Here is a 20406-nt window from a genome sequence, read left to right as displayed (position 1 = left end):
TTTTCCTAGGAGTTTTGAGGTCATCTTGACTTCGGCGGGTGATTAATTGTGCGCTGTTTTCCTTTTTCTTCCCTCACCCCCCCCCCCTCCTTTGCTCTCATGAGCTGGCTTTGGGTATTTCGCAAAGTCGAAATGAGTAATCAGACTGAGAGAGCCCAAGCTTAGAGGCCTGCGCGAGGGTCAGAGTGTTGTGGCGAGGCCCCCACCCCAGAGAACCCAGGGAGCTTTATTAAGGGGGGGGGGATATTTCACAGTGTTTTTTTCACACAACCAGGGAACTCAGGACTCCTTGGAAGAGCCATCTCCAATACTAGTAGGTTTGCCAACTCCATCCTGGGACTTGGGGCAGTGCCCATGGAGGGGACGTATATGGAGGGATTCCACCTAGAATCTATGATATACCGTAGAGCCTGCCCGCCACAGCTGCCATTTCCTCTAAGGGAACTGGTCTCAGTAGTCTGCAGATCACTTGTAAGGCTGGGAGAACTCCAGTCCCCACCTGGAGGTTGGCATAAGAATATCCCAAAGAATTCTGGGGAACTGCGGCACTAAGGACTTGGGAGTAGGACCCCCCCCCCCCAAAGGCACAAGCAGTACTTTATAGGTCTCAGGAGTTTTGGAATTAGACATTTTCCTTTCGCATAAGGAATCTCTGACAATCTGAACAGTGTCTGAACACCACATGAAAAGCATTTCTACCCTCCAAGGGACATCAGGCCAGTTCAAAGGTTATGGTCCCAGATGGAGGCTGCAAAAGCCACCTCTCCATCATGACAATTCTCGAAGAGGTTTCTTTCCTACAATGATTGTCTCAATCGTACAAAGACTTTCACAGTGACCCTTTCTATTCCTAAGGGCTGCTGGGCGTCTAGTGATTTGTGGGCTCAACCTCCTCCATGCCTGCCCCCACAAAATTACCCTGGTGTGACTGTCACTTATCCACATGGTATGTCCTAAGTAGAGATGGGCACGAACCAGGAAAAAAACGAACCATGCAGTTCGTGGTTCATCACATTTCACGAACCATGAACTTTCACGAACCTGCCCCGGTTCGTGAACTGGTTCGTTTGGTTCGTGAAAATGTCATTTCCGGGCCAGCGAATCACTACTTCTGGGGAAGCAGAAGGTCTGCAGAAAGCCCATTCCCTGTTGCCTAGGAAACTGATTGATCGGCACGAAGCTGTCTGCAGTGATGAACTGAAAAATGAACCAAACAAAGCGCCCTAAAGTTCGTGGCAGTTCATCAGAAATGGGCTCTGATGAACTGCTGGTTCGCAAACCAGCCTGTTTCATGCCAAACTTTGGTTCGTATTTTGGTTCATGCCCATTTCTACTCCTAAGAGGGGAATGCACTGGTAGAGTCCTGATGGAGTGGAATGGACTATACCACTTCAAATTGCAAGAAGCGGAAATCACATTCTGGACTACATTTTTTTAAAAAAGGTCCCCACAAGAAGAAAGTACCTCAGCAGAGAGCAAGTTGAAGTAGGATCAAAAAGGCAATCCTCCACATAGCCTGGAGTGGTACAGTCCACACGCCCATGTCAGGATCCTACTGCCTCAATCTACTGCTTACATAGGCCAGGCGGTATAGTGATCTTGTGCTGGGGCTCCACCAAATTACCAGTTACCACTTCCTGACGAATACCTAGAAAGGGGCTTGGTAGGGTCGGCATGAAAGGAGGCGCGTGGGCGAATGGTGTGCCTCTTTCCAAGAATCCTCTTTCCGCAAGGGGGCTGGGAGAGGATGGTGCAAAGGGGCCCAGTTATGATTTCCCTGTCGCACCATCTCTTTCTTTTTAAAGCATGCAATGGGAGGAGAAAAAGTGTTCAGTGGCCAGCCTCCGGCAGCGGAGGATCGAAGCGGGTGTCCGTGGGTCTCCTTGGCCGCTGCCACCATCCTTCCTACTGAACAAACAACAGATTTAAGTATCACTATCTAAGCAGCCTCCTCCCCTTCAAGGCAGCCTTCACTTCAGGGGGGCAATGATGACGTTCCGGTAGCCCTTCACCCCCGTCAGCTTGTCGCTCTCGAAGTCCACCACCAGCTTCCTCAGGCCCGACTGCTGAGGCACAAAGTCCACCCTCACTTTGGCCTCCTCTCCTGGCCCGATGGGGCTGTCCCTGGAAAGAGATTGGGACACGATCAATCGTTCCACCCCTTTGGGAGTTTGCGTGGCTGCCCCCGTCGCAAGCTATCTGCCCCCCCAGCCCTGTTTCTGCTCAGTTTCTTATTCTATGGCAGCTTGAGAAGTCGTAGAACCGAGATTCTGTAAGACTTCGTAGTGCCCTGCAATCAAAGTGTGCATGTGAGGAAAGGCACACTTCCATACATGGAAAGTATATGATAACTGGCTTGCTCGATCGGACCACCAGGGGGTCTGTGGGACACAATATTCTGTTTTGGGGCTGATGCCTCCAAGAAGCTTATAAGGAGGGAGGGACAGCTTGAAGGCCGCAGCTGTCCCATTTTTGCTTTCCCACCAACATTAGGACGCATCCGGGAACGCACGCACCCTACTGGGTACTTCATTACTCTCGCTATCACGGCCAATAGGCCTTCACTTAGCTGCCCTAGATTCATTATCATTATCATTATTATATCATGATAACCAAAGTGCTCGAGTCCATTGTGCAACTCGTCTTGCTCAGTCGTCTAAAGCTATCACCCCAATTCTAGATCAGGAGCTTCAACTGCAGGCAAATGTGGCAACGCATGTAACAAATGCATCGAGGCGTGGAGGGAAGCATGGCGGACCCTGGCACATCTCAGGACCACTCAAGCCCAAGTCTTGGTGAAATCAAGCCTGGCGGTATCACACAGAGACGCTGGGCTAGTCAGAGCTTCCTGTCCAGCCTCAGCATTTCCCCCCAACATTTTAAAAAATTATTATAGATCCAGAGGAGTTAGCCGTGTTAGTCTGTAGTTGCAAAATAGGAAAGAGTTCAGTAGCACCTTTAAGACTAACCAACTTTATTGTAGCCTAAGCTTTTGAGAGCCACAGCTCTCTTCGGCAGATGCATCGTCAGCTTTCAAGAACCACATCTCTCTTCGTCAGATGCATCGTCAGCTTTCGAGAACCACATCTCTCTTTGTCAGATGCATCTAATGATGCATCTGACGAAGAGAGCTGTGGTTCTCGAAAGCTTATGCTACAATAAAGTTGGTTTGCTTTAAAGATGCTATGGGACTCTACTATTTTGCAACTACAGACTAACAGGGCTAACTCCTCTGGATCTATAATCCTATTAAGGTATTTTGAAACAGCTGATTTTACTCCTGTATTTGTATATGATAGAAGCTGGGAAAATATATATTTTTTTTAAAAAGATCTGACCGCCATTCATAGCAGTAGCGGAGGAGAGAAGACTGCATCTGGGTCTTGGTCCCCATGTGGGATTCTGAATTAAACCCAGGCTCTTCTTGTTTCCTGCATCACCCTCAAAAGCAGGCGGAGACCCAGATGTAGCCCTCAGGCCAAAAAACTCCACCCACTCCTGCTGCAGCACTTCGTGCCAACCTGCTCTCTCTACCCTTAGACTCCAGAACCCAATACTTACAACTCTTGCACCTTCTGTCCTCCAGTGAGACCAGCACCTTCCATTGTGAAGACGCAGCCACTCAGGGGGTTAGGAAGGGGGTTTGTCAGGCTGAGCTCCGCCACCAGTTTGCGCTTCTGAATCGGTTCCCCTAAGACCTGCATTTGAAGAAAAAGGAATGATTTATCCATTGGCCCTAACAGTAGTTGCTGTCTATCTCTGTTTGCCTCTCAATATGCCTTTCAAATATGAAATGCGGAGACTGACCACGGCATCCCCGAGCTCAGCATTCTGTCCTCTGACAGGGCCAAAGGCCACAGAGTCACCCCTATTCATTCCTTTTGTGTTGGTGATACCAATGCCTTCTTATCAGAGCAGGTTTACATAAAATCAGAGAGCTGGAAGCAATGGAGTCCAACACCCTGGTCCATGCACGAAATCAAATTAATAGTAATAATAACATTCAATTTATATACCACCCTTCAGGACCACTTAACACCCACTCAGAGCAGTTTACAAAGTGTTTTATTATTATCCCCACGACAAACATCCTGTGAGGTGGGTGAGGTTGAGAGAGCTCTGAGAAGCTGTGACTGACCCAAGGTCACCCAGCTGGCTTCAGGTGCAGGAGAGGGGAATCAAACCCGGCTCTCCAGATTAGAGTCCTGCCGCTCTTAACCACTACACAAAACTGGATAGGGCATTCCCAACGGCTAACCTGCCTCTCCCTGGAGACTTCCACTGAGAGATCATCCACTACTGTTCTAGGGCCATTTCCACACATCTTACCGGCCTCTGGAACGTTGCGCGAAACACCCAGAAGATAGCATCTTCTCCCGCGTAATCATGCCAGGAAGACGCTATCATCCGGGAGTTTTGCACAGCATTGTGTCTTCCTGGCATGATTTCACGCGAGAAGAAGCTACCTTCCGGGTGTTTCGCGCAACGTTCCAGAGGCCAGTAAGACACGTGGAAACGGCCTTCATGATTGGTTCCAGGCTCAGACTGGTCTGATGACTAGAAAGTTTCTCCAAATGTTCAGCCTAAACCTATCTTCTTGGAACCTAAGCCCATTAGGTCTGGTCTTGCCCTCTGCCTTCTTCTGTGGGACAGCACAATCGTGTCTCCTCTCAGCCTTCTTTTCTTCAGGCTCAGAACATCTGCTTCCTTCAGCCTTTCCCCACAAGGCTTGTTTTCCAGATTCCCACCTATCTTCGTTGCTGTCCTCTAACCATGCCGCCAAACCCAGCATCCCCATGTTGAGTCTCCCCTCCGCCCCTGCATGTAGCATCATCTCCCATGTCCTGGTAGCATCATTCTCTGTGTTCCTTTGTCCTGTTAGCATCAGCCCATGATGCACAACATGTCGTTCATGATACGACATGCTGAGGAGGAAATCTGACAAGAAATGCTATTTTCACTGGAAACTCTGTGTGTAGAATGTACAGTTCAACCCAGGGCCAGATCTAGGGTTGCCGGTGCCCAGGGCAACCCAAGTCTGGCTCCTCGAACGTGCGCACAGTGTGCACGCTCTCAGCGCTGTACGATGACATCATTTCCGTGACGTCATCACGCAGGGCAGAGCGTGCCGCCCGCACAGCAAGCTGGCCACCCTGTGTTCTGTGGGGCAGGCGAAAGGCGGCCAGCAACCCCTCCTTGGTGGCGCCGGGGGCAGACTCCCCCCTGCCCCCTCGATCTGGCCCTGGTTCAACCTTACTCTCCACCAACTATCATCTTGGATTCAATTGTCGTTCCGTAGGAGGCTTACATCACCTTACAACATCCATTTTGTGGTGTGAACATTGCTAATGTGGAAGTGAAAGCCACAAAGCCATTTATTAAATCAGTATTCCAGCCAATACATGTTCTACAGTCACGCATTGAGGTTTTAAACAGCATGTTTTAAGCTCCCTGAATATGGAGGCATTTTGTGGCTTTCGTGGCCAGTTGTCATTTTGCTGACTAGACAGAATTCTTTTTAAAGCCATCACATTTCTTTTTATTGCATCACATGGCAATAAGTGTCAAACAATCAAGATTTCTGCCTTTCTATGTCGGGGCTAGCTTTGAAGTTGTCTCTGAGCTCTGGAAAATTCTTAGAAAGCTTGTCTCTGGTGATAGCTTAACTGAGGGCCAAGCTACAAGTGACGCCTGACACAGGTTGGACACTTGTCAGCTTCCCTCAAGTTTTGATGGGAAATGTAGGCGTCCTGGTTTTACAGCTTGGCTCTCCATTACAGCTGCAAGACCAAGATGCCTACATTTCCCATCAAAACTTGAGGGAAGCTGACGAGTGTCCAACCTGTGTCAGGCGTCACTTGGAGCTTGGCTCTGAGTTGCAGCGCTTCATTTTATGCCTAATTTGTACAAAAACAAACTTCTGCTTTGGTATCTCTCGAAAGAATCCCTAGCCTACACTGAGTATTGGAAAGACAGTGGGCCTTATCCAGGCATAGTTTGAAGCTCTGCTGATTTTAGCAAGAGAGTTTTGCCAAGTGGTTTATTTTGTCCCGCTGAAATCAATAGAAGTCACTTAACGTTGGCCAGATAATGTCCAATGATTTGGAAATAAGGGAAGTGGATAGACTGAGAAAGAGTTCCGCATTTGTATTTTGCAAAGAAAATGTTGTGAAATTGGCTTTCTAATGAAACAGTCAATGCCAGAGCCCTGGGTTGTGTGGTTTCCCACAAGAGGCTGCCCTGGCAAGTTGAAAGAGCTTGTTCCTTCAAGACTTACTAAGTCAGCACATGGCATCTCCCGCAAGCCATGCCACAGCTTCTCCCACAAGGCCTGCCCTGAGCTCCCTGCCTGTGCCATGAAGGAGCCGGGGTAGCATCAGAGAATCCCCCAGTTTGAGTGCGGAGTACAGCCTCCGGGGGGGGGGGGCAACATGAGATCTCTCATCTTTTATATTTCTGTAAATGGTAGCAGTGGGAGGGCTAACTGGGTCGAAACCATGATGATGGAGAAACAGACGTTAATCCTCCCCCTTTCTGCCATTTCGCCAGTGTGCATCCCCCACATTTCACCTTGGAGCTACATTTTGCTCCGATAAGCAAAACCTTCAAGTACCTCCTCTCCCAGTACTGTGGTCCAGAACCAATTTGCCCTTCCTACCGTGGCTATTTTTCTTGTGGTATGAACCCAAACACCAGATTCACACCTCTTGGAGGGAAATTACACGAGATGAACAGGTGCGCGTGTCGAGTTATGCAAGATTCCCAGGGTAGTGCAGTCTTACAAAGAACAGCTGCTTGATGCGATGGGAGAGAATCCAGGATGCGATTCTCCACTGGGGAGAAGAGCAGTGAGGGGGAATCTATGTGTGTGTGTGTGTGTGTGTGTGTCTGTGCGCTGCAAAAAGCCTCCTATTATGTCCCCCGCCCCCAAGCTCCCAGAGGAAAACCTGAGCTGAGGCTTTTTGCAAGAGAGAATCCCTACCGTCGCTCTTCCCCCAGCAGAGAATTGCATCAAGCGGCTGTTCTTTATAAGACTACACTACCCAGGGAACCTTATGGGACCTGACACATGAAGAACACGTGCCTGGCGTCTCGCATAGTTTAGCTCTAAGTGACAGAGCAAAGTTTCCGAAAGAAAAGAAGAAACAGAAATGTGAAGCAAGTCTCTAGAGTATCCATTTCCTGCATTGTTCAGGGGGTTGGACTAGATGTCCCTGGAGGCCCCTTCCAACCCTATGATTCTATGATTCGATGAAATGCTTTCTCTCCTCTGTGCGTTATGTGCTGTCAAGTTGCTTGAGGGGGGAGGAATGTAACAGGAGGCAGGAAATCCAGGGTGGTTTTTTGCAAGGGAAAGAGAGAATTAGTGGCTGTTCTTGATAAGACTACACTACCCAGGGAACCTTGTAGGACCCGATACATGAAGATCACGTGTCTGGTGTCTCGTGTAGTTTGGCTCTCAGTGGCTTTGATTTGTCATCCTGCTCTATAGGATGATCTCACTCTCTTTGACCCAGGAGGGACCTTTCTGGCCATGGCCCCATCCCTCTGCAATATGTTTCCAAAGGAGATGAGAAGAGTGTCTTCTGTGCTAGTTTTGACAGCAGTTCTTCTTCAAATTATGTGATGGCCTGTTTATATTTTTTGACTGTCCCTGTTTGGCAAGCATTGATGGGTCAGAGTGCATAAGTGTTTATGGTTGCTTTTCTCTGTTTTATCTGATGTTTTAAAAAGGCGTATTTGTAATCCCCTTTTTAGGAAGAAAATAATAAGAATAACAACAACAACAACAACATTTGAGTTATACACCTCCCTTCAGGACAACTCATTGCCCACTTGGAGCAGTTTACAAAGTGCGTTATTATTATCCCCACAACAACAATCACCCTGTGAGGTGGGTGAGGCTGAGAGAGCTCTGAGAGAGCTGCAACTGACCCAAGGTCACCCAGCAGGCTTCGAGCAGAAGAGTGGGGAATCAAACCTGGCTCTCCAGATTAGAGTCCTGCTGCTCTAAACCATGAAACTGGCATATAATTAGCTCAAACTAATAAATCCATTAGACAGAAATGTAAAGTGATGGGAAATGTGCTCACGTAATGTCACAAACCCCCAGACTTTATTGGCTGCCATTTTAAGGGTGGTCAAGTTGATCCCCCTCCGTTTTGTGTACAGGACACACACACACGCCCTTGTTTCGAACTACCTGCTTGCTGAGGAATGCGCACAGGTAAAACTCCTCTTTCTCTGCCAACTTGTAGAAGCTGCCAAGTGCCGATTTCCTGAGCCTTCAGGTTTGCTGAAAGCCTTTTCCTTGTCCCACCAAATGCCCCAGGTAGGGTGGAGCCAACAATTCATCTAGGACAATGGCTCCACACACACACACACACACACACACACACACACAGGCCTGGAATGACCTTTCTTGTGAGTGGTGCCAGACACTCCAGAATGTAAATTTACAATCCTCTCAATGCCTAAATAGACTCAGATCTTCTTGTCAATGAAAAACACAGAGCAGAATGCCAGGAAGAACTCTGCTCCATTTGCCAGTTTCTCAGAGACATCAGAAGAGAAGAAAAAGGACATTCTGGTCTCTGTCACAGGCTGGACGTCTAAGGGCCACTGGACAATGTCAACTGCTTCCATCCAGGCAAGACTTCCCTCCAGGGAAGATGTCTGGCCCAACTGGATAGAAACTTCTGTCATACGGATCTCCCACCCCACACTGTTCCCTCCCCTTTCCATGTCTTGCGTTTCCAGACTGCAAGCCTGACAGAAGGCTGGGTTTCTTTCCTCACGAAAGGAAATCGCTTTGGGAGACGGTGGGCAGAAAAGTGTACCAGAAATACAACAAAGAGTGTTTACTGTCAAGAGACTACAGGGCTGATCCTCCATTGAGGAACTCTCCAGAGCTCTTTGCCAACTTCTATTCCACACGGAAGAGACCACATAGTTGGAGTCCATCTGGGAACGTGCCTTGAGCAAAGAGGTTGCAATTCAAGGATGTTTGTAGGATGCTGCCCCGTCCACCCTCCAAGTGAGACCATGAAAGGGAGATGGTGTTGGCATTAGATCTGTTTTGATACTGGTTGTAGCACTGCCAAGTTCCAAGTGGGGCCTGGCATTCTTCAGGAATTACACCTGATCTCCAGACTACAGAGATCAGTTCTCGTAGAAGAAATGGCAACTTTGTAGAGTGGACTCTATGTAGACTTGCCATGTTCCTGCTAGTGGCAGGGAATCCAGCATCACCATGGTTGCTTCCTTCCAGCCAGAGAAATGGCAAGAAACTGGGGAAATGACAGACAGGAACCCAATACGTTGATGTCACTCTCCGTGTACCCGGAAGTGATTTCAGAGCATTGCTGGGGATGCTCTGATATTTGGGCAAAACACTATGGTTAAACCACAGAGTTTTGCCCAAATGCTAGATCGTCCCTGGCAATGCACAGACATCACTTCTGGGTGCAGGTAGGAAGTGGCGTCAGCCAGGGCTTTTTTTCTGGGAAAAGAGGTGGTGGAACTCAGTGGGTTGCCCTAGGAGAAAATGGTCACATGGCTGGTGGCCCCACCCCCTGATCTCCAGACAGAGGGGAGTTTAGATTGCCCTCCACGCCGCTCAGGCGCAGAGGGCAATCTCAACTCCCCTCTGTCTGGTGATCAGGGGGCGGAGCCACCAGCCATGTGACCATTTTCAAGAGGTGCCGGAACTCCATTCCACTGCGTTCCAGCTGAAAAAAAGCCCTGGCATCAGCAGCACATTGCATGCAACATCATTACATCGCTGGCAAGGTCCCCCCCCGGTAAGTCTCCCACCAGTTGCCAACATCGTATGAACATTTTTAACTCTATGGCGTCACATTTATTTATTTACTTTAGGTGGTCACATCGCTGTCTTCAAATTCCACCCTCCCATGCTCTGCTCCCAAATCTCCAGGAATTTCCCAACCCTGAGTTGGAAATCCTAACTTGTTGCCAATTTGGGGGTATTTTATGCTTTCTACATTATTTAGTACCAGCAACATTTGTGATTTTTCTCTTATAGAAGAATTGCTCTTATTGGTTGAATGTAAGCCTTGAGGCTATTTCATCCACCACCTATCCATGCTATCATTCTATGGGAGCCATACTAAGCAGATCTACTCAGAAGTAAATCCCACTGAATTCAAAAGGACTTACTCTCAGGAAAGTGTGCATAAGATCCTGCCCTAGCTCTGTCACCCACTGTTGTCTACCCACCAGGTTTTTTTTTCTGGGAAAAGAGGTGGCAGAACTCTCAAGAGGAAAAAGAGGAAGAAACACACGGGTTTCTTTGAAATAATATTCTTTTCAAGCACTATTGACAAGTATTTTCAAGAAGTGCCAGAATTCCGTTCCACCACATTTCCCCTGAAAAAAAGCCCTGTTACCTGTATATGAAGAAAGCTGATCCCAAGACATTCAGGTTACCAACCTCTGGAGATCTCCTGGAATTTTAACTGATCTCCAGACAACAGCAGTCAGCTCCCCTGTAGAAAATGGCTGCTTTGGAGGGTGGTCTGTTTGGCATTATAACCCACTGAGGTCCCTCCCCTTCCCAAACCCTGCCCCCCTCCACAAGCTCCCCCACCCCCTCCAAATCTCCAGGAATTTCCCAACTCTGAGCTGGCAACCCTATAAGGCATGACAGCCAAATGAAAAGGACAGCTGAATTACCCATGTTGGTTTTTCTGCATGTCTTGGACCCTGGAAAGGGGGTCTAGGAGAGCTAGTTGCTATTTCACAGGAGTCTGGGTTAGACATCTATCTGCATATTCCCAAAAGCTGATAGTGGGATTCCTTCCTGACAGGTCATGCACAGGTATGTCTACATCACTACCTCTCCCATTGCCCAGAAGTTCTTTGCCAGCGTTGCCTTACCCTGATTTTGATGTCTGGGTTCTTTACGTAGATGTTTCGGACACCAAGAGCGATCTCTTTTGTCTCGTGGTCCTGAAGGAGGGCCATCACCTTGATCATGTTGTCCTGCGTTAAGCACCCGCCATACTTCTCATAAAGGATGCGCAAGGGGACTGTCTTCTCTGGAACGGAAACCCAGAAGGAAAGCAACGTCAGGTTTGCTGCAGTCGGATACAAGCCTCCTTCTAGGTCGCAGAGGGTTAAGAGGATTTCCATGAGACAATGAAAAAGGGACTGAAAGATGCATTCCTATCGCTGGATTCAATTAAGGACTATGGGAAGGGGTAGGGGGAGATGTGATGAGCCCGCTATGAAACCTCCATCCCCCTTATTACTGTCTTCCACCACGGGGCGAAGCCTTTATTGTTCTGTTCCTTATTGAACGTCGTTATATCCCACTTTTCTCTCCAATGGGACCCAAGGTGTCCTACAACATTCTCCCTTTCTCCATTTTATCCTCATAATAACCCTGTGAGGTAGGTTAGGCTGAGAGGCTGTGACCGGCCCAAGGTCACCCAGCAAGCTTCCGTGGCAGAGGTCCACCAGTTTGATCACTACACCATATAACCTCTCCTTCCTCTTCATGTTTTAATTGTGCTCTCTCTCTCTCTCTCTCTCTCTCTGTCTCTGTGTATATATAGGGACCCAAAGGTCATCTAGTCCAACCCCCTGCATGATGTAGGAAATTCACATCTACCTCCCAGAGTTTATTTTTACTGTCTTTTTAGCTGTTTGCTGCCTTGAGGGCCTTAATTGAGTCAAAAGGTGAATTACTTTTTTTAAAAATAAAACTTCCTGACAGAGTGGTCCCTCAGTGGAGCAGGCTTCCTCGGGAGGTGGTGGGCTCTCCTTCTCTGGAGGTTTTAAAGCAGAGGCTAGACGGCTATCTGCCAGCAATGCTGAGTCTGTGAACCTGGGCAGATCATGAGAGGGAGGGCAGGAAGGGTTGCATCAGGGCTTAGTCCTCATGGCCCCTTCTTACATGCCCAGGGTAATGCCAATCGCCACCTTGGGATGAGGTAGTGATTTCCCCCAGGCCCATTTGGCTAGGGATCCTGAGGGTGTTTTGCCATCTTCTGGGAATGGAGCAGGGGTCATTGTGTGTGTGTGTGTGTGTAGGGGGTCATTGTGAATTTCCTGCACTGTGCAGGGGGTTGGACTAGATGACCCCGGAGGTCCCTTCCAACACTATGAATCTAGGATTCTATGAAATAAACCAAATCTCAACTAGGAGAAAGCATTCTGGGAGTTGCGTTGCATCCAGAGAACTATTTCCAAGGCATTGTGAGGGACACACAGCTGTTGTTTGGAGCAGACCTTTGCCTCCTCCTCACACTGCCCCAGCAATACGCACAAAAGGAAGACACCCGATGTGACATGGGTGCACTCCGAGTTCCCCCACCTCTGCTGCACTTCACTGGCTGCTGGGGCTGGGTAGGAAAACCGAGCACGGACAGTCCACTTCACATCACAGGCCCCCTTTCCTAGATACTGTCACGGAAACGTGAGAGGCGGCCCGGGGGGCTTCTGCTTTGCACAGCAGCTGTGAGCCCCTCGGATTATCTTGCTTAGCCTTGGTGCAATTGGCCTTTGGGGGCAACTCAACCACAGAAGTTGTGGTACAAGAGCCAAATGCCTGAAGTGTCAGCAGGAGCCACGAAATAGGGATCATTTCCCTCACGTGGCATTGAGCCAAGCTCCTGGCTCACAGCTCGCCCTGCTAAGATCCGCAGCTTTTCCCACAGCGGCCTGATCCTTGTTTTTACATCTTTTCCAAATCCCGCCTAATGACAGGGCTCCTCAGGTGAAACAGGCTTCATGTAGGCAGGTCAGGCGTCTGTTGTCTTGTCAAAGGGCTCTGCTGTACCTAAAATGCTGGAGCACCATCAAAAATAGCTCAGTGTAGAGAGCATAATGCGTTGGGTCAAAGCAAAATTGAATTCCTTGCTAGCAGTGGAAAAAACCACGTCACCCCTGTACAAGAATATGCATCGCATGAAAGAAAGAGAGAGCTTGCATGTGCTATTTTAGCTCTCTTTGTTCACTTCTCCAACTTTCGGTGTCACACTTTTGTTCAAACTTGCACCGAAAAGGAGGCCGGGTCTGCAAAGGTCTAAAAGCTCAGGCAATGCACAGGAAAAGCAATTTAATGCCAACAGCATGGAGGCAGCATTTTGACAACTTGAAGACGTTTGTACTCTTCTTTGCTCAGCGGTTTAGCGTGTAAAGGTACAAACAGGGGGCTTGGAAGGGTAGTGTTGTGCTGAAACACAAAAGGTGAAGGCCATTTAGGCAGACAGACAACACAAAAGACCTCGTAATATTTTAGGCAACAACAAAAATGTGGATGGGAAAGAAACCAAGCTTTATGTCCTGCCAGGATAGCAACCTCTAGCCTGGGCCAACCCAGTCAGCTCCATGTTATGTTTCCAGACATTTCTGGATATTTTGGACAGTGTGCTAGGGCAAGAATTAGTTTTGCCAACTCCAGATGTGGACATTCCTGGAGATTTGGGGGCAAAGATTGGGAAGGGCAGATTTTGGAGAGGGGAGTAGGGCTCCCAAGCTATGGCAGGAGGCGTCCCATTTCTGTTGCCCACCACTGCTCCGAGCAGCAGTGGGAGAACATTAAAACAAAAAATGCTGGTGTCCTCCATGATGCCATGTCACTTCTGGGTAGAACACGGAAGTGGCAGTGAGTAGCTCTAGGAATTGCTGGAAACTCTATGGGAAAATTGATTCCTAGAGCTACCCATTGTCATTTCCACGTTCTACCTAAATGTCACATGTCCCCAAACACCCCCAACCCTCTTGCTGGTCACCAGGCTTGCCAACCCTATAGGGGAGGAGACGGAGCAGGGATGTGATATTTGTTTTGTCGAAGGCTTTCACAGCCAGAGAATGATGGTTGCTGTGGATTTTCTGGGCTGTATAGCCATGGTCTTGGAGTTTTGCCAGCAGCTGTGACTGGCATCTTCAGAGGTGTAGCACCAAAAGACAGAGATCTCTCAGTGTCTCAGTGTTATTCATGTGGAAGAGGAGATATATTTCTAATTCAAATTATCATTCTGGGCAAAGGAGGCATAATATTTCTGTTAGAAGAGGGCTGATAACAACAATAACAACAACAACAACAACATTTGATTTATGTACCGCCCTTCAGGACAACTTAATGCCCACTCAGAACGGGTTACAAAGTATGCCATTATTATCCCCATAACATTCACCCTGTGAAGTGGGTGGGGCTGAGAGAGCTCTGAGAGAGCTGTGACTGGCCCAAGGTCACCCAGCTGGCTTCAAGTGGAGGAGTGGGGCATCAAACCCGGCTCTCCAGTTTAGAGTCCCGTCGCTCTCTACCACTGAACCAAACTGGGAGCATCACGTGGAACGTTCCTTTGGTACAAGAGAGGGAAGAGGGACAGTGTTTTCCGGGAGCTTGTGGGCTCCCAGATGGCGTCTGTCTAATGCTGGCTCAGACAGACCGGGCCCTTAGCTTGAGCCCAAGGGGCAACAGATCCCATCTCCCTTCCAATCCTCACAGCTCGCCAAGAGAGCTCGGTCCAGTGCCACATTCCTCAACAGGCGCAAATGGCTGTACTCCTTGCATCTCACCAATTATCCTGCACAAGGATAACTAACTGGTGAGTTCATACTTGCCCTCTCTGTGTTCATGTTGGAACAAAGCATGGGGCTTATCTTGGCTGCTCTGATTTGGAGAACCGAACCAGCTGCTTCAACAGCTCCTGTCCTCCAAGACCCACCTTGCCGGTTGTTGCAACCCACGTGGCTGAAAGGGAACCACAAGGCTTGGCAGTCCTCCCTCCCCAAACTAAGTGTAGTAGGCTCCTGGGGAACGAAGACAGTGTCTGGGGTGCTGCCGCTGCCACCACACACCAGGCTGCACCCAGGCAGGAGCACAGCGCACCCATCGCCTGTCCTGACACACCCGGGGCATGACTGGGGAGTGATAAGCCTGGCTCTGGCCCAACGTCAACACCAGTTCTCCACCTCGGCAGGAAATGAAGCCCCGTCGAAACTTCCATCCCCAGGGCAGGCCGGAAGGACTGCTTATCTTTGCGGCTTTGCCTCCGGCTCTGTTCTCCCGAGTTCGTACCATATGGATTTTTTTCGCTCTGCTAGTTGCACAATACAAGCCCATTGTTTGCTTGAACTGAAGGCTGGGCGCTGTGACAGAGACTAGCTGAATACAATGGCACCCCCTGGCTTGGCACTGGCCTCAAAGGGCAGGAAATCGCCAGTGCAAAGGGAAACGCGATCCTCTGCTTGCACTTCTTGTGGTAAGACGGGGAATGCCTGTCTTGGTGCCAGTTGTAGCTGGTTGCCCACCACAGGGATTGTGCCTGCTAAAATGAATGCACCAGGCGTGGAGAACCAAGCATGACAAGCAACCGGAAAATAAATAAATGATTTTCATGAGGCTAAGATAACTGCAGTAGCACACTTGTCAACCCATCTTGAGAGTGGAAATACATGTTGCAAATTACCTGGGGACACTCAAGTGCAGGGTTTTATGTGCGATCCTCAATTCACCTGCAGGCTGTTCTTGCTTGGCACATGTGAATGCCACTTTCACGGGAGCTCCCTTTGTGTGATTGCATCTGTGAGTGAGTCCGGAGACTTTTCACTGCAAGAACAAGTACTGCAGGCTCCTTTGACTTGCCAATTGGTATTTCTTTAAGGTGTGAGAAACTGTCAAGATCTGCATTTCAATGAATGGATGTGGAGGAAACGGGGATACTTTTAGCAGTTGAGGAGGAACTGATATTGAACGCGTGAATGTATTCATGTGGAGCAAACTGAAGTGTGACTGTGTGAGTGACTGCATGGAAAGTTGGAGGGGGGGACATGAAATGAGGTTCACTTGAGCATCCCTAGGTACTTAGAAACATGCATTTCCACCCTGAATCATAAAGCTTAAACCATGGCATGCTAATCTAATCCACCTCACTAAATGAGAGAGACCCTCAGCTAGTCCCAGTGCCCTACAGCTACTTTGTTCTTGACTCCTGGGCATCACGCAGCCTCCGTCGGTGAGTTCAGATTTGTGAACATGGAGATGAAGTAAGGCTGCAAAATCTCAGTTGCTCTAGGAGAGAGGAGATTGCTCAAGAGAAACTGTGCTGCATCTATTACTACTTGCTGCGTAGCCCGTAGTGTGAGCTAAGCCCTGCTCCGAAGACAGACAGGACATTTGATCCTTTGTAAGACAGGTGAAAGGGCCCTCAGTATCTAGGCCCTCAATATCTGGGCTTTGGGCCATATTTCCTCTAGTGACCTGTGCTTCCTTTGACCGGCTTCTCCAGCAGAGCCTTTCTTGAGACACCCTTCTGCCACCTGATTCTCCCTTGCTGAATTCTCACAACTCAAGCAACAGTCCCCGACCTCTCCCTCTAGTGCCCAAGAGGAAAAAGCAGAGCCGCTGGGCAGGTCCTCCTTTCCCATATGGGCTTCTGAGCAGCAGATGTGCACAGGTGAGCCTTCGCTCATGGTCCTCATTGGTGTGCCCCATGTATGAGCCGAATGGAGCCTGTGGCACCTGCCTGCATAGCAGGAGTCCCTTGCTTCAGCTGGCTCCTGACCACATGACCACCCTCACCCTGGGGAAACAGCCTGTGGGGAGCAACCCTGGGCAGTCAAAAGACTTCCTCTTCATGTGGCATTCACACCTCCTAGCCCCTTGTGCTCCCCTAATCTCACTGTTGTGAGCCAGCCAGCCACCTCTTCCTCCAAGGATGAGGAAATGGAAGAAGCAGGCCCTGCACTGGAGGAATCCCTGCCTGAGCAGCTGGATTTAAAGGCAGAGCCAGTGAAAGAAACATCAGGAAATGAGGGTTGCTCTTGGAACACAGACCTGTGCATTGGCCACCACCAGCGTCTCCTCCAGAATCAGCTGAGTGCAGGAGACACTGGCAGCATTTGACAGCTCAGGAGAGATGGAGAAGCGCCTGGTTAATTGCACATAGATGGTTAGCCCTAGCTGCTGAAGCTCAGTTGTTAGAGAAGCAGGAATGATAAGCCAGTAAGAAGCAACACCTGTGTTTCAGCGATGAGTCAGCTAATTAGGCAGATAAAAGTAAGACTCTGGCCAGGGCATGTTATGGAAGCAGCCTGGCTTACCACCTCCTCTTTGAGCTGATTCACTCAGGGCCAAGCTACAAGTGACGAATGACACTTGAATGGCAAGTGTATTTCTCCCTGTTCACTTGCCCTCCACTCAATCCACTTGCTGTTCAAGTGTCATTCGTCACTTGTAGCTTGGCCCTCAGTGAATGAGGATTACCTCGCTTGCTGCTTTGCATTTTGTCTTGCTAACCTGTGCTTGTTTTTCAACTAGAAACCCGGTCCCAGTCTCCTCCTGGCTCCCTAGCTTTGGACCCTGAATGCCAGAGCTTCCTGCCCGCCCTGCTTTTCGGACAGAAATTTCGGCTTCCTGGATCTGTCCTGGTTTGTGATTTTGCTTTTGTCTACTGCCCTGGCTGTGCATTCCAAGACTCCCAGGTAGAAAAAAAGCATCAGGCTCTGCCCGGGATGCAACAATTGTTTTGATTGCTTATCATTGTGTTGTGCATTCCAGAGGCTCATGGTCCATAAAGACCAGACTCATCCTTGAGTGCAACACTCACTCTAGTGGAGCTCCCCGGAGCTTTGTGTGGAGTGTGGGAACTGTTTTGGGGCAGGAGGGATCAGAGACAAAAGAGGAGAAATGAGAGAGGTCTCTTCCCTTACCTGAATACGGCTGCAAGGCAACGTTCAGAAGGTCCTTGCTCCCGCACTCTGGGCCCAGTGCCCCATTGTAGCCAGCAACACGGGCACCAAACATCAGCCGGCATGTCCGCTCACTGGCTGTGTGGTTGTTGATGTAGGCAAAGACATCAAAGTCACACCCGTTGTTCATCCCCTCGGAGACTTTGATCTTGACTTTCAAGCCCTCCTCCTCTGTTGGGTAGGTCTTCCGGAGTTTAGCCTTTTCCAGCACTGCCTGTTCGTCCTCAGAGCCTGCCAAAAGGAAACCATTGCAACAATTATGCTTATTATTGTTCTTGTTTATAGTCCACCGTTCTCACTGAGACACAAGGCAGATTGCACAGTATAAGACAAATATGATCCGTGGCTGGGATGACAATGCAGTAGGGTTTGGATCTCAGAAATCTGAAAACGGGCAGACATCCTTATGTTCCAGTAGCTGTACAAGTTAATTCGATTAAGTTTATTTTTTTTAATGATCCTAACTCGCTTTCCCCCTGAAATGAGACCTGAAGCAGCAAAATATATAGAAAGCCCCCCATCTGGGGGGAGGGGTGTCTGGAGAGGTCATCCAAACACAGTACATAATATGGCCCCTCTATCTAGAGTCTTGGGGATTCAACTACTGTCCAGATTACTAGAGACCCACAATTCGGTCAGTCAGCTAAACTCCTCATCTGTAATGACACACCTGCCCTGTTTAATTTCTAAAGGTCCTCTACACATGCTTAGGAGTGCGTCTTTCTTTAGTCTATCACACAGACAGTTGGACACAAAAGGAGGGGGAAATTTCCAGGAGTGCCTCCTCCTTATTTTGGAATGTCCAGGTACCACGTCTCCGCGCCGAGTCTTATTCTCGAAATTTGGGAGGTCTCTGTACCTTCCTGGTACTTGTAGTTGTGGGTGATGTCCTCCCTCGTGTCTCTACCCACACTCTTGGTGCTGATGTTCTTTCCCACGAGAGTGGAGTTGACGGTCTTCTTCCGGGAACTGTCGCTCTGAAGCATCCAATAAACCACGTCCGCATTGACCTCGGCAAAGACGAAGGGAACATCATACTTCAGTCTCAGTTCTCCTTCCTTGATGGCCTTGACTGGTGTTGGACCGCAGCAGAAAACTCCTGAGGAATGAAAGGTGCAGTCAACATCCTGCACGAACAAACAATTTCGTGTGTCTGAGGACCCCGGAGAAGGGCCACAGAAGCTATTTCGTCTGATCTCCAGCACAGGGGAGTTGGAACACGCAAGAAGTTCCCAAGTCTTTTGGTGCTACACCTCTGAAGATGCCAGCCACAGCTGCTGGCAAAACGTCAGGAACTACAATGCCAAGACCACGGCAATACAGCCCGGAAAACCCACAACAACCATAGTTCCCAAGTGGCTTCTCACTTCTTTCAGGCCAGGCAATGGAGCTGGCCTAGAATATTAAAACACACCTGATTGTGGGATGAGAAAATGGGGGAACGGGCCCCATAAAGGAAGCATCTTTGGTGATGAGCATAGACCTTTATGGGGTGTATGGATGGGTTTGGGAGAGACACTTGAGACTGTAGTGGAACAACGGTGTTCAGAATGGTTACCTTCACTTTTTTCTTGAGGAGTTGGGTCCAAAACCTGCCAGCCATCGTAGCCGTCGGAAAGGTCTGGACGAGTCATCCAGCTTTCCACCCAGCAGTGGAAATTCCTGTGGAATCAGCAACGGGAAGAGGGAAAGAAGGTGCTTGAAGGCCAAACTTTCCCATCTACTTGGTCAGATACATATGAAGTTTGTGGTGAAACGGGGCTCACCAGCCCTCGTTTCCACCTGGTGCAGGAGTGATAAAGTTATTCAGCCATCTTGGCTCTCCGGCCCACCCAAGTTTTCCTTCCTCCATCCCCTATTTCTCTCTCCATCTGTACTGTGCCACACTTTGCCCTGCTGCCTCGCATTCTTTCCTCCAGGGTGCCACAACATTACAGAGTTTTTGACACAATTCCACCTAACACATATCCAGTTTTCCCAGTGGGATGTTTTCCTGGGGATTTTCTGTAAGTTTTTTTATGGGATCCCTTGCAATTTTGCAATACAGGATGGTCATGAGGTCAGTATCTGAAGCTGTCTTACACCGAGTCAGGCTTCTGGTTCGCTTTGCTGAGCACTGCCTGCTTCGACTGGCAACACAGCCCTGCTAATTGCAGCCATTTTTCAAGTGGCAGTACCAGGACTGAAGTTCAGACCTTGTTCAGACACGGCCTGGGCTCTGCCTCAGTGCAAAAGCAAAATCTGCTGCATTTTGGCATCTCAGAAGTTCACTGGTCCCCTGATCCCTTCGGCTCTGCATGGAATTCATATCTCGGCCTCCTAGTCCCCATGGTCACCAAGCTCACAGGCCGAAAATGCCTCACTGGTGTGTGCCTGCAAAATGAGTCTGGCCAGCTCTGGCCACCACCTGCTCACTCACCAAATGAATTCCCGGGTTCCTGCCTGCAGCCTTCCATTCTCATCCAAGTACTGCTCAATGGTCAAGTTGCTGTTGGTATCGTGGGCAGAGTTGTAGTTGGTTATCACGCGGGTGGGAATTCCCAGGCACCTCAGCACTAGGGAGGGACAGAGAGAGAGAGGTAAAGGTGGGCAGGCATCAGTCTGGAAGCCCTCGGACAGCTGCTGCATGTGGATGGGTATGGAGTAGGGGTCACTGGGGTTGTGGGGAGGGGAGGTAGTTGT

The 20406-nt window shown here is 49.2% G+C and overlaps 1 protein-coding gene across 1 annotated transcript in view; it reads right to left on the bottom strand.

Moving 5' to 3' along the window:
• Nucleotides 1-1772: 1772 nt before the first annotated feature.
• TGM2 (transglutaminase 2) overlaps nucleotides 1773-20406 on the bottom strand; it is a 54054-nt gene continuing 35420 nt past the window's right edge. The window contains exons 7-13 of the mRNA XM_054980003.1: nucleotides 20144-20279; nucleotides 19283-19386; nucleotides 18584-18823; nucleotides 17686-17955; nucleotides 10900-11060; nucleotides 3562-3698; nucleotides 1773-2124 (exon numbers count right to left, since the gene is read on the bottom strand). Of these exons, the coding sequence (XP_054835978.1) occupies nucleotides 1971-2124; nucleotides 3562-3698; nucleotides 10900-11060; nucleotides 17686-17955; nucleotides 18584-18823; nucleotides 19283-19386; nucleotides 20144-20279 (1202 nt within the window). The 3' untranslated portion in view covers nucleotides 1773-1970. The remainder of the gene's footprint in view (nucleotides 2125-3561; nucleotides 3699-10899; nucleotides 11061-17685; nucleotides 17956-18583; nucleotides 18824-19282; nucleotides 19387-20143; nucleotides 20280-20406) is intronic.

This window comes from Eublepharis macularius, chromosome 5 (genome assembly GCF_028583425.1).
Source record: "Eublepharis macularius isolate TG4126 chromosome 5, MPM_Emac_v1.0, whole genome shotgun sequence".
In the NCBI taxonomy this organism is placed as follows: Eukaryota; Metazoa; Chordata; class Lepidosauria; order Squamata; family Eublepharidae; genus Eublepharis; species Eublepharis macularius.
This window is presented reverse-complemented; position numbering and strand designations above follow the sequence as displayed.